Here is a 12,232-nt window from a genome sequence, read left to right on the forward strand (position 1 = left end):
AAGGAACTTTGGTAAATTTCTGCAGTGCATCTTGCAGATGGTAAAGATGCTGTTACCCAGCATGGTGCCAATCAAGTGACTTGCTTTGTCCTGGATGGTGTCAAGCTTCTTGAGTGTTGTTGGAAATGCATTAATCCAGGCAAGTTGGGAACAGCCCATCACTTGCCTGACTTGTGCCTTGAGGAAGGTGGATTGGCTTTGGTGAGGCAGGAGGCGAGTTGCTTTGCTGCAGGATTTCTACCTTCTGGTCTGCTCTTGTAGCCACAGTACGCATATGATTAGTCCAGTTTAGTTTCTGCAGAATGTTGATAGTAGGGAATTCAGTGATGGTAATGCCATCGAATGTGATGGGGCAATAGTTAGATTCTCTCTTACTGGCAATGATCATTGCCAGGCACTTGTGTGACACAAATGTCACTTTCCACCTGTCAGCCCAAACCTGGACATTGCAGCAATGGAACATTGACTCCTTCAGTAACTGAGGAACTGTGAATGGTGCTGAACATAGTGCAATCATCAGCAAACACCACCTCTGATCTTATGATGGAGGAAAGGTAATTAATGAAGCAGCTGAAGATAGTTGTACCCAGAACACTATCCTGAAGAACTCCTGCAGACCTACAACATTCACACCCATCATCCTATGTGCCAGGAATGATTCCAATCAGCGGACAGTTTTCCCCTGAGATCCATTGATTCCAGTTTTGCGAGGGCTCCTTGAAGCCGCACTCGGTCAAAATGTAACCTTGATGTTAAAGGCAGTCAATCTCACCTCACCTCTGGAATTCAGCTTTTTTGGCCATGTCTGAATCAAGGTTTTAATGAGGTCAGGAGCTGAGTGGCCCTGGCAGAACCAAAACAGGGCCTCACTGAACAGGTTGTTGCAAAGTAGCTGCTGCATTATAGCATTTTTGATGACATCATCCATCACTCTACTGATGATCATGAGTAGATTGATGAATTTAATAAGTGGCCAGGTTGGATTTGTTCTGATTTTTGTACACAGGAAATACTTACGCAACTTTTCAGTCAAATTTTCAGCACTATTGTCAGGGTCAATAGCCTTTAAGGTATCCAATACTTGCAATCATGATTCTGTGATTGCAACTTGATATCACGTGGAGTGAATTGAACTGACTTCTGGGGGAGACCGACATTGAATTTTTTGAATAAGTCACAAGGAGGATTGATGAGGGCTGAGCAGTGGACGTGATCTACATGGAATTCAGTAAGGTGTTTGACAAAGGAGTTTAAGACAGAAATCCAGGGGGCTAGGGTGGAAGTTTAGAGCTAGAACCAGCAGCGGCGAGAACAAAGGGTGGCACGGTGGCTCAGTGGTTAGCACTGCTGCCTCACAGCGTCAGGGACTTGGGTTCCATTCCATTGGGTTCTTATCTTCTACATCTTTGGAATTATTTGGAGGCCTATAGAAATCTCTCAACAGTGTAACCTCTCCTTTTCTGTTTCTAATCTCAGCCCATACTACCTCAATAGTCGAGCCCTCAAATGTCCTTTCTGCAACCTTAGTACTATCTTTGACTAATTGCCACACGACTTCTCTTTTATCATCTTCTCTGTTCTTACTGAAACCTCTAAATTCCAGAAACTGCAATAACCATTCCTGTCCCTGCTCTACCCATGTCTCTGAAATGGCCACAACATTGAAATCGCAGGTACCAACCCATGCTGCAAGTTCACCCACCTTATTCCGGATGCTACTAGTGTTTAAGTAGGCACACTTCAAATCAGCGTCTTGCATGCCGGTGCCTTCTTGCAATCTTGAAATTTTATTTCTGACTTTGCTACTCTGCCATATACTTGAACTACAATTTTACTTCCCATCCCCCTATTGAATTAGTTTAAACCCACCCTAATGCTCTTTATGTAGAAGATAAGACAGCAAAGATGATCCTCGATAGGAGCGAGAGTGACAGGGTAGTTGTAATAGGGGACTTTAACTTTCCAAATATTGACTGGGAATACTATAGTTTAGATGGGTCCGTTTTTGTCCAATGTATGCAGAATGGTTTCCTGACACAATATGTAGACAGGCCAATAAGGGGGAGACCACATTAGATTTGGTACTGGGAAATGAACCCGGCCAGGTGTTAGATTTGGAGGTAGGTGAGCACTTTGGTGATAGTGACCACAATACGGTTATGTTTACTTCAGTGATAGAAATGGATAGGAATGTACTGTAGGACAAGAATTATAGTTGGTGGAGAGGCAATTACGATGCAATTAGGCAAGATTTAGGATGCACAATTGAAATGTGGAGCTTATTCAAGGACGAGCTACTGCAGATCCTTGATTCGCATGTACCTGTCAGGCAGGGAGGAGGTTGTCGAGCGCGGGAGCCATGGTTTACTAAGGAAGTTGAATCTTGGGTTAAGAGGAAGAAGAAGGCTTATGTGCGTATGTTAGAATGAGATGTGATGGCTCAGTTAGGATGCTTGAGAGTTACAGGTTAACCAGGAATGACCTAAAGAGAGAGCTAAGAAGAGCCAGGAGGGGACATGAGATGTTGTTGGCAGAAAGGATCAAGGAAAACCCTAAGGCTTTCTATAGGTATATTAGGAATAAAAGAAAGATTAGAATAAGATTACGGCGAATCAAGGATAGTGGTGGGAAGTTGTGTGTGGAGTCCGAGGAGATGGGGAAGAACAAAATGAATATTTTTCATCAGTATTCACACTCAACAAAAAATGATGTCGAGGAGAATACTGAGATACAGGCTACTAGGTTAGATGGGATTGAGGTGCATAAGGAGGTGTTAGCAATTCTGGAAAGTGTAAAAATAATTATGTCGCCTGGGCGTGATGAGATCTATCAATGTCTAGTCTTTGACTTTTAACTTTATGTCATCATTATCTACAAGAATAGTGCCAGAAGACTGGAGGATAGCAAATGTTGCTCCCTTGTTCAAGAAGGGAAGTAGAGACAACCCTGGAAATTCTAGACCTATCAGCCTTACTTTGGTTGTGGGTAAAGTGTTGGAAAGGGTTATAAGAGATAGGATGTATAATCATGTAGAAAAGAATAAGTTGATTAGGGTTAGTCAACATGGTTTTGTGAAGGGTAGGTCGTGCCTCACTAACCTTATTGAGTTCTTTGAGAGGTGGATGAGGGTAAAGTGGTTGTTGTGGTATATGCATTTCAGTAAGGTATTTGATAAAGTTCCCCATGGTAGGCTATTGCATAAAATACGGAGGCATGGGACTGAGGGTGATTTAGCGGTTTGGATCAAACATTGGCTAGCTGAAAGAAGACAGAGGGTGCTGGTTGTTGGGAAATATTCATCCTGCAGTTCAGTTACTAGTGGTGTACCGCAAGGATCTGTTTTGGGTCCACTGCTGTTTGTCATTTATATAAATGACCTGGAAGAGGGCGTTGAAGGTTAGTAAATTGGTGGATGGCACTAAGGTCAGTAGAGTTGCGAATTGTGACAAAGGATGTTGTAGGCTACAGAGAGAAACAGATAAGCTGCAGAGCTGGGCTGAGAGTTGACAAATGGAGTTTAATGCAGAAAAGTGTGAGGTGATTCACTTTGGAAGGAGTAACAGAAATGCAAAGCACTGGGCTAATGGTAAGATTCTTGGTAGTGTAGATGAACAGAGACATCTCGGTGTCCAGATACATAGATCCTTAAAAGTTGCCACCCAGGTTGATAGGGTTGTTAAGAAGGCATATGGTGTGTTAGCTTTTATTGGTAGAGGGACTGAGTTTCGGAACCATGTATAGTTGCAGCTATACAAAGCTCTGGTGCGGCCACATTAGGAGTATTGTGTACACATTATAGGAAGGATGTAGAAGCTTTGGAAAGGGTGCAGAGGAGATTTACTTGGATACTGCCTGGTATGGAGGGAAGGTCTTATGAGGAAAGGCTGAGGGACTTGAGGCTGTTTTCGTTCGAGAGAAGGTTGAGAGGTGACTTAATTGAGACATATAAGATAATCAGAGGGTTAGACATGGTGGACAGTGAGAGGTTTTTTTCTCAGATGGTGATGGCTAGCTTTAAATTGAGGGGCAATAGATATAGGACAGATCAGAGGTAGTTGTTTTTACTCAGAGTCATACGAGTGTAGAACGCACTGCCTGCAACAGTAGTAGGCTCGACAACTTTAAGGGCATTTAAATGGTCATTGGATAGATATATGGATGAAAATGGAATGGCGTAGGTTAGATTGGCTTCAGATTGGTTTCACAGGTTGGTGCAACATTGAGAACCAAAGGGCCTGTACTCTTCTATGTTCTATAAGGTTTCCCATGGGAGACTGGTTAGCAAGGTTAGATCTCATGGAATACAAGGAGAACTGTCCATTTGGATACAGAACTGGCTGAAAGGTAGAAGACAGAGGGAAGTGGTGCAGGATTGCTTTTCAGACTGGAGGCCTGTGACCATGGAGTGACACAAGGATCGATGCTGGGTCCACTACTTTTTATCATTTATATAAATGATTTGGATGTGAACATAGGAGATATAGTTAGCAAGTTTGCAGATGACACCAAAATTGGAGATGTAATTGGCAACGAAGAAGGTTACCTTAGATTCCACCAGGATCTTAATCAGATTGGCCAATGGGCTAAGCAGTGGCAGATGGAGTCTGATTTAGAAAAATGCAAGGTGCTGCGTTTTGGAAAAGCAAGTCTTAGCAGGACCTATACACTTAATGGTTATGTCCTAGGGGTTGTTGCTGAACAAAGAAACCTTGGAGTGCAGATGCATAGTTCCTTGAACGTACAGCTGCAGTGAAGAAGGTGTTTGGTATGCTTTCCTTTATTGGTCACAGTATTGAGTATAAGAGTTGGGAGGTCATATTGCGGCTGTAGAGGATGTTGGTTCGGCCACTTTTGGAATATTTTGTGCAATTCTGGTCTCCTTGCTATTGAAAGGATGTGGTGAAACTTGCAAGGGCTCAGAAAAGATTTGCAAGGATGTTGCCAAGGTTGGAGGATTTGAGCTATAGGGAGAGGCTGAATAGGCTGGGGCTGTTTTCCCTGGAATGTCGGACGCTGACGGGTGACCTTACAGGGGTTTATAAAATCATTAGGGGCATGGATAGGGTAAATAGACAAAGTCTTTTCCCTGGGGAAGTCCAGAACTGGAAGGCATAGGTTTAGGGTGAGAGGGGAAAGATATAGAAGGACCTAAGGATCAACTTTTTCACGCAGAGGATGGTGCATGCATGGAATGAGCTGCCAGAGGAAGTAGTGGAGGCTCATACAATTGCAACATTTAAAAGGCATCAGGATGAGTATATGAATAGGAAGGGTTTGGAGGGTGAGAGGGGAAAGATATAGAAGGACCTAAGGATCAACTTTTTCACGCAGAGGATGGTGCATGCATGGAATGAGCTGCCAGAGGAAGTAGTGGAGGCTCATACAATTGCAACATTAAAAGGCATCAGGATGGGTATATGAATAGGAAGGGTTTGGAGGGATATGGGCCAAGTGCTGGCAAATGGGCGTAGACTAGGTTGGGATATCTGGTTGGCATGGACGAGTTAGACCAAAGGGTCTGTTTCCATGCTGTACTTCTCTATGACATGGATCATTCACATGGCCTTTCTGGCTGAAGATTGTTGTGTGTGCTTCAGCCTTATCTTTTACACTTATGAGCTGGGCTCTTCCAACATTGAGGATGGGGATATTTATGGAGCCTCCTCCTTCGGGGAATTACTTAATTGTCCACTACCATTCACAACTGATGTGGCAGGACTGCAGAGCTTAGATCTTATCTGTTGGTTGGGGGATCACTAATGCTGCATATGCTCCTTGGTATGCAAGTGTCCTAATTTTATGCAGCTTCACATGGTTGACACTGGTGCTGTTCCTGGCATGCCCTTCTGCACTCTTCTTTGAACCAGAGTTGATCCCAAGCTAAATGATAACAGTAGAAGGGGTGGATATGGTGTACTATGAGATTGCAGATTGTGTTGGGAGTACAATCCAGCTGCAGCTGATAACCTAGAGTGCCTTATAGATGCCCAGTCTTGAGTTGTTAGATCGGTTTGAAGTCTATCTCATTTAGTACGGCGATAGCGGTACAAAACACAATGGAGGGTATGCTCAATGTGAAGACAGGTCATCATCTCCTTAAAGGACCACATGGTGGTCTCTCTTATGAGTAGCGTCATGGACAGATGCACCTGCAGTTGGCAGATTGCTAAGGATGAAGTCAAGTATGTTTTTCCCTTATTGGTTCCCTTATCACCTGCTGCAAAATCAGTCTAGCAGCTAGGTCCTTTTGGATCCCACTAGCTCGATCAGTAATACTGCTGTCAGGCCACTCAGTGATGGATCCTGAAGTTCTCACCCAGAGTACATTTTGCACCTTTGCCACCCTGGGTGCTTCCTCCAAGTGTTGTCTAATATAGATTGGTACATCATCCAAGTGAGAATTGTACATTGTAATCAGGAGGTTTCTCTGCCCATGTTTAACCTAACATCTTAAGACTTCATGGGGTCCAACATTGGGGATTCACAGGGCAACTGAATTAACAGCGTATGTCACTGTGATACCACCTTTATTCGGCCTGTTCTGCCAGTGGGACAAGACATAGCCAGGAATGGTGATTGCATCAAGTGTGACGATGACAAGTTGTTGCTTGATTAGTTTGTGGGACAGCTCTCCCAATTTTGGCATAAGATGTTAATAAAGGACATCAGTAAACCAGGTCTGTCTTTTTTAAGTAAATCAACAATGATTTCACAGTCATCATTCAGCTCTTGATTCCAGATATCAATTAAATTCAAATTTCATCATCTGCCATTGTGGGATTTGAATCCCAACCCCCAGTACATTTCCTGGACCTCTGAATTACAAGTGTAGTGAAAAACATCACAGTATTGTATATCCTCCAAATACAAAGAATAACGCAAAGCAAATATTTACACTTTGTTGACAGTCAAGAACAATTGACTGTGTCTGGCAGCAAAATAACAACATGGCGGGGGGGGGGGGGTTAGTGTGGGAGATTCAGGAAATGAAGCGGGGGTGTGTGGGGGTAACAGTGATTTATAGGGAGTGCAAATACTACAACAGTTTGCTTTGCTCTCCAACTGCTTTCAGTGAAATAGCTGGCTATTGTTAACCTCCCTTGCAGGAGCATGGGGATAGCTAATGGCTAATTGAAAGTATTCAAATACACTATCTTGAACAGATAGGTTCAATATTAATAGCAATGCATAGTCCTGATTATAATGTTTGCTGCAGCATGATACTGATTTTGGAAAAGCAATTTATTCAAACCAAAGAAACTTTGTTTGATACTAAATCAATACCACCAACCACAGAAGGATGGGTGAAGGTTGAGCCGTCAAAGATCAGACTGGACTGTTTTAGAAATTCCACACATTTGACAGGCTTGACCTACGAACCTTAGGGCTGGCAAAGAGAAAATTGAAAACATTCAGAGTCCCTGAGTTAATGCACATACACACCCGGGCCATATCCCCAGCTCACAACAGCTAAGGTAATGGAAATATCAGATCAGGGAATCTCATAATACTTGTTTGGTGAAGACAGTTTTGGATTCAGCAATGATGGAAGCCCCACTTGACTGAATTGCCTACCTTAGAAAAGGCATATGAATGAGAAAGAAGAGGAGCTGCTCACAAATGAGAACACATATCAAGGAGGGAGAGAATTAAGTAAACTCTAAAAATTAGTTACTCGGTTTCCTTTAGCAAACCAAAAAATGAACTGAAATCAAATATGAGAGTGTACAAAACATCAAGTCTGCCTAAAGGTTAGAAATATCTCCACAGAATGTGAGCCCAAAAACATTATTACCTTATTTCTCTATGAACTTTCTACGTACAATATTTAAGACATTGAACTGGCTAGTATCAATTTGCAATTTCATTGACATGAGTGACTAATGTTGCAGATATTTCTCTGCTCCTCTCAAACAGGGGAAGGGAGAAAGAGTTTGCAATGCTTGAATGATGATCAAATGAAAGGACTTTTAGTTTTCAGTTGATCATGTAAGATTCCAGTCCCAACTTGAGGTTGGAGGTAAAAGAATGGAAAATTGAACCAATGCTAATGAAAATTTCTAGTTCAGAGCAAGAGCAGGAAATGGTATCCACATAATCATCAATGGGCCAGGCTGGGGGGACTAAGCAAAATTGGAAGAAATGCTCTGCATATGTCTCAATAAAGTGAGGCATAGATAGGATGCATACAAGTCACTGATGAAGAAGCAGCACTCTGAAAGCTAGTGCTTCCAAATAAACCTGGTGTTGTGTGATTTTTAACGTTGTCCACCCCAGTTGAACACCAGTTTCTCCACATCAGGACATAATATGGGTGGGGGTCAACATTTTCACATAATCTCTGTCTCCGTTTTGTTTTCTTTCTTTGAAGGTTTCAGTTTTACTCTGGTTTTATTCTTGATTTTTACCTGAAAGACCATTGTTATCATACCATTCACATCTCCTCTGGACAGATCATCTGCTTCTTTACTTGTCTTCTTATCACTCCCATTGGCACCACCCCTCCAAATTTTATGGCATTTAATCTCTTCTGTTTTTCACCCCATCACATACTTTTTCTTTTATTCTTTCCTACCTGCAAGCCCTCCCCAATTTCCAATTTTTAATTATTAGATTTACGATTTTTCACTGTTCTAATGGAAGGTCATTTACACGAAGCATTAACTCTTTTACGCTGCAGAGAATCTGCTGACCTGTTGAGTGTTTCCAGCATTTCTGGATCCAACTGTACATTTCCAGCATCCATAACAGATTGCTTTTGGACTATTAAAAGATATGGGGAATAAGAAGCAGAATGGGATTGATTTAGCTAGGATATTGAAGGCTATGTGGAGAGAGGAGAAGAGTGGGATTAGACTTGGTGGGATATTAAAACGTATTGGCAACATGCAGGACGATGAAATTTAGGATGTGGAGAAGACATTGTATAGGTAGAAGGACCTGTTCTTGTTTCGGAACAGTCAATGATTCCAATATTACTCATCTTTTACATAGAATATTAAGGAAGTTGTCAATATTTTTAAATACTGTCCAGTCATTTCCTCCTGTTGCTTTTAGACTCAAATATATTGAAAAATATATTTCAATACGTGTATATTTTCCCAGAGGTATGACTATAGGACAGAAGTTTATATTTTCCATATTTATCTCTAATCAAATCATTGCCTTAGACACCATTCATCCAATCACAGTTTAAATGCAGACTGAAGTCTTCACCTTCTGGGCTGGAATGATCATTGTTTATGGAGTGTTGATTTGCAGAAGCGTCAGATAATTGCTCACTTCCTTTCTATCAATGCTGTAATATTACACCTATTTTTCCTATCAACCTGTTCAGAGATGTTATTCCACACCTCTGGAACAGGTGGAACTTGAACCTGTATCTCTTGGTCCAAGGGTAGGAACTCTACCATTGTACAACAAGTTGTAATATTATACTTTGGTTTGACCACACTTGGAGAACTGCACACAATGCCAATCATTGTTCTGTCAAAAGGTTATCAATGTAATGAAAAAAGCGTCAATCCATTTACAAGAATAATAACAGAAGTGAGAAGTTCTAATTGCAACCCTCACAGAGATATTTCATTGGCTGCAACTTACTGTGGGACTTTTGAAATTCTGAAAAGTGCTTTTTAAATGCAATTCATACTTATGGTTGTAAACAGATGATAAGTGGGGATCACTACCATTACCCTCACATAAATAAACTGGATAGGTACAACCATTGCAAGATAGATCTATAAACATCAAAAATTACCACAACACCCTATTAAAATAGTTATTTCATACTGGCCTGATGGGAGACTGTTCAGCGGCCATAGGGAAACAAAGATAATTCATTTCCTTCAGGATAATATTCCACTGACAGAAATTCAACCTTTCCACAGCACAGATCATTTTAAAATAGTCACCATAGTAATATGCCACAACTCCATCATGCAGCAAAACACACAATTTTTGGAGGATAAAGTGAAATAGGATGGGCAGGTTTGGCCCAAGATCTCGCAATTGCATTGTGCTAACCAGACTTGCCCATAACCATCTTGCTTCACATACACTCCAGTCTCACACTGCTATCCTCACTCACACTGGGATCACACCACTGTTCAGCAGATCACTCACCCTGCTGACACTGCTGGCAGCCTGTTGTGATGGCAAAACAGAATTGCCAATTACGCACATTACTCACTGTTTTATTGGGCCAATTGTGTCTCTCAAAGACATCCTGGGCTCGATCCTCTCCTCCATCTGTGAACATCATTATCATCTTATTACAGTTTGCTCGAATGTTTGTGCTGGACTGGAGGAGACAAACAGGGAAGACAGTTAATCTTTTTGTTTGATTGTCCAATGACCAATGATTGGCAGTCATTGCAAGTGATGATAATAATGGTCTCATCAATCGTCAAAAACCAAACAATGAATAGTTATGAACAATCAGCAGACTGGAGGCCTGAGCAGAGTGGGTACAGCCAGCGGGATAGAGGCCTGAGCAGAGTGGATACAGCCAGTGTGATGAAGGCCTGAGCAGAGTGGGGACAGCCAGCGGGATGGAGGCCTGAGCAGTGTGTGGACAATCAGCGGGATAGAGGCCTGAGCAGAGTGGGGACAGCCAACGGGATAGAGGCCTGAGCAGAGTGGGGACAACCAGCGGGATAGAGGCCTGAGCAGAGTGGGGACAGCCAACGGGATAGAGGCCTGAGCAGTGTGGGTACAGCCAGTGTGATGAAGGCCTGAGCAGAGTGGGGACAGCCAGCGGGATGGAGGCTTGAGCAGTGTGGGGACAATCAGCGGGATAGAGGCCTGAGCAGAGTGGGGACAACCAGCGGGATAGAGGCCTGAGCAGAGTGGGGACAACCAGTGGGATAGAGACCTGAGCAGAGTGGGTACAGTCAGCGGGATAAGAGACCTGAGCAGAGTGGGTACAGTCAGCGGGATAGAGGCCTGAGCAGAGTGTGGACAGCCAACGGGATAGAGGCCTGAGCAGAGTGGGGACAACCCAACGGGATAGAGGCCTGAGCAGAGTGGGGACAACCAGTGGGATAGAGGCCTAAGCAGAGTGGGGACAGCCAGCGGGATGGAGGCCTGAGCAGAGTAGGGACAGCCAGTGGGATAGAGGCCTGAGCAGAGTGGGGAGAGCCAGCGGGATAGAGGCCTGAGCAGAGTACGGATGGAGGCCTGAGCAGAGTGGGGACAGCTTGTAGAATAGAGGCCTGAGCAGAGTAGGGACAGCCAGCGGGATGGAGGCCTGAGCAGAGTGGGGATAGCCAGCGGGATGGAGGCCTGAGCAGAGTGGGGACAGCCAGCGGGATGGAGGCCTGAGCAGAGTGGGGATAGCCAGCGGAATGGAGGCCTGAGCAGAGTGAGGATAGCCAGCGGGATGGAGGCCTGAGCAGAGTGAGGATAGCCAGCGGGATGGAGGCTTGAGCAGAGTGAGGATAGCCAGCGGGATGGAGGCCTGAGCAGAGTAGGGACAGCCAGCGGGATGGAGGCCTGAGCAGAGTGAGGACAACCAGTGGGATGGAGGCCTGAGCAGAGTGAGGACAGCCAGCGGGATGGAGGCCTGAGCAGAGTAGGGACAGCCAGCGGGATGGAGGCATGAGCAGAACGGGGACAGTTGTGGGGCTGGGGACTAGTGCAGGTGTTCAGTGGCTTGCAAGTCTGGGCAGACCACGTCTGGAAGGTCTACTGAAAGACTGTAATACTTATCTTTTTAACTTTATTCCCATTTTTCAAACTTATACAATATACAACTGTGAACAATGTAACTTTTTTCCTTTCTTTTTTCTTTTATTTCTGTATCTCGTATCTAAGAACTGTAGCTAGATACTTTGTACCTAAGATGGCGCCATATCAGGCGACGGTGTAAGCTTTTCGCTGTATTCCTGTACTTGAATACACCTGACAATAAAGTATATTCTAACTCTAATACATTCAGCTATAAATGTTCACCTTTATAAAAATAACTAGCCATTGATGCTACCATTCCATTACGTATAGAGAAGACTGTAGCCAATGTTTTTGGTCCCCACTCTAAACCTCACTTCCTAGCGACTGCTCCCTCTCCCTGGCAATATTCTGATCAAATCTGTGTATTTGTCACCTTGGTGTCACACAGATCTAAAGAAGAGCTTTTGATTTATTTCCCTGCTCATAACTTTCCCATCTCAACTTACCTTCTGCTGAAACCTATACAAGTGTCTTCATTATTTCCACACTTGGCTATTCC

The 12,232-nt window shown here is 43.5% G+C and overlaps 1 protein-coding gene across 4 annotated transcripts in view; it reads right to left on the bottom strand.

Annotated features, from left to right (window-relative positions):
- Positions 1 to 12,232, bottom strand: part of cacna2d2a (calcium channel, voltage-dependent, alpha 2/delta subunit 2a) — an 810,266-nt gene that overhangs the window by 142,826 nt on the left and 655,208 nt on the right. For all 4 annotated transcript variants that reach the window (XM_043708454.1, XM_043708453.1, XM_043708452.1 and 1 more), the window contains one exon: positions 10,193 to 10,303. In XM_043708454.1, the coding sequence (XP_043564389.1) occupies positions 10,193 to 10,303 (111 nt within the window). The remainder of the gene's footprint in view (positions 1 to 10,192; positions 10,304 to 12,232) is intronic.

The sequence above is a fragment of the Chiloscyllium plagiosum genome, chromosome 18 (assembly GCF_004010195.1).
Source record: "Chiloscyllium plagiosum isolate BGI_BamShark_2017 chromosome 18, ASM401019v2, whole genome shotgun sequence".
NCBI lineage: Eukaryota > Metazoa > Chordata > Chondrichthyes > Orectolobiformes > Hemiscylliidae > Chiloscyllium > Chiloscyllium plagiosum.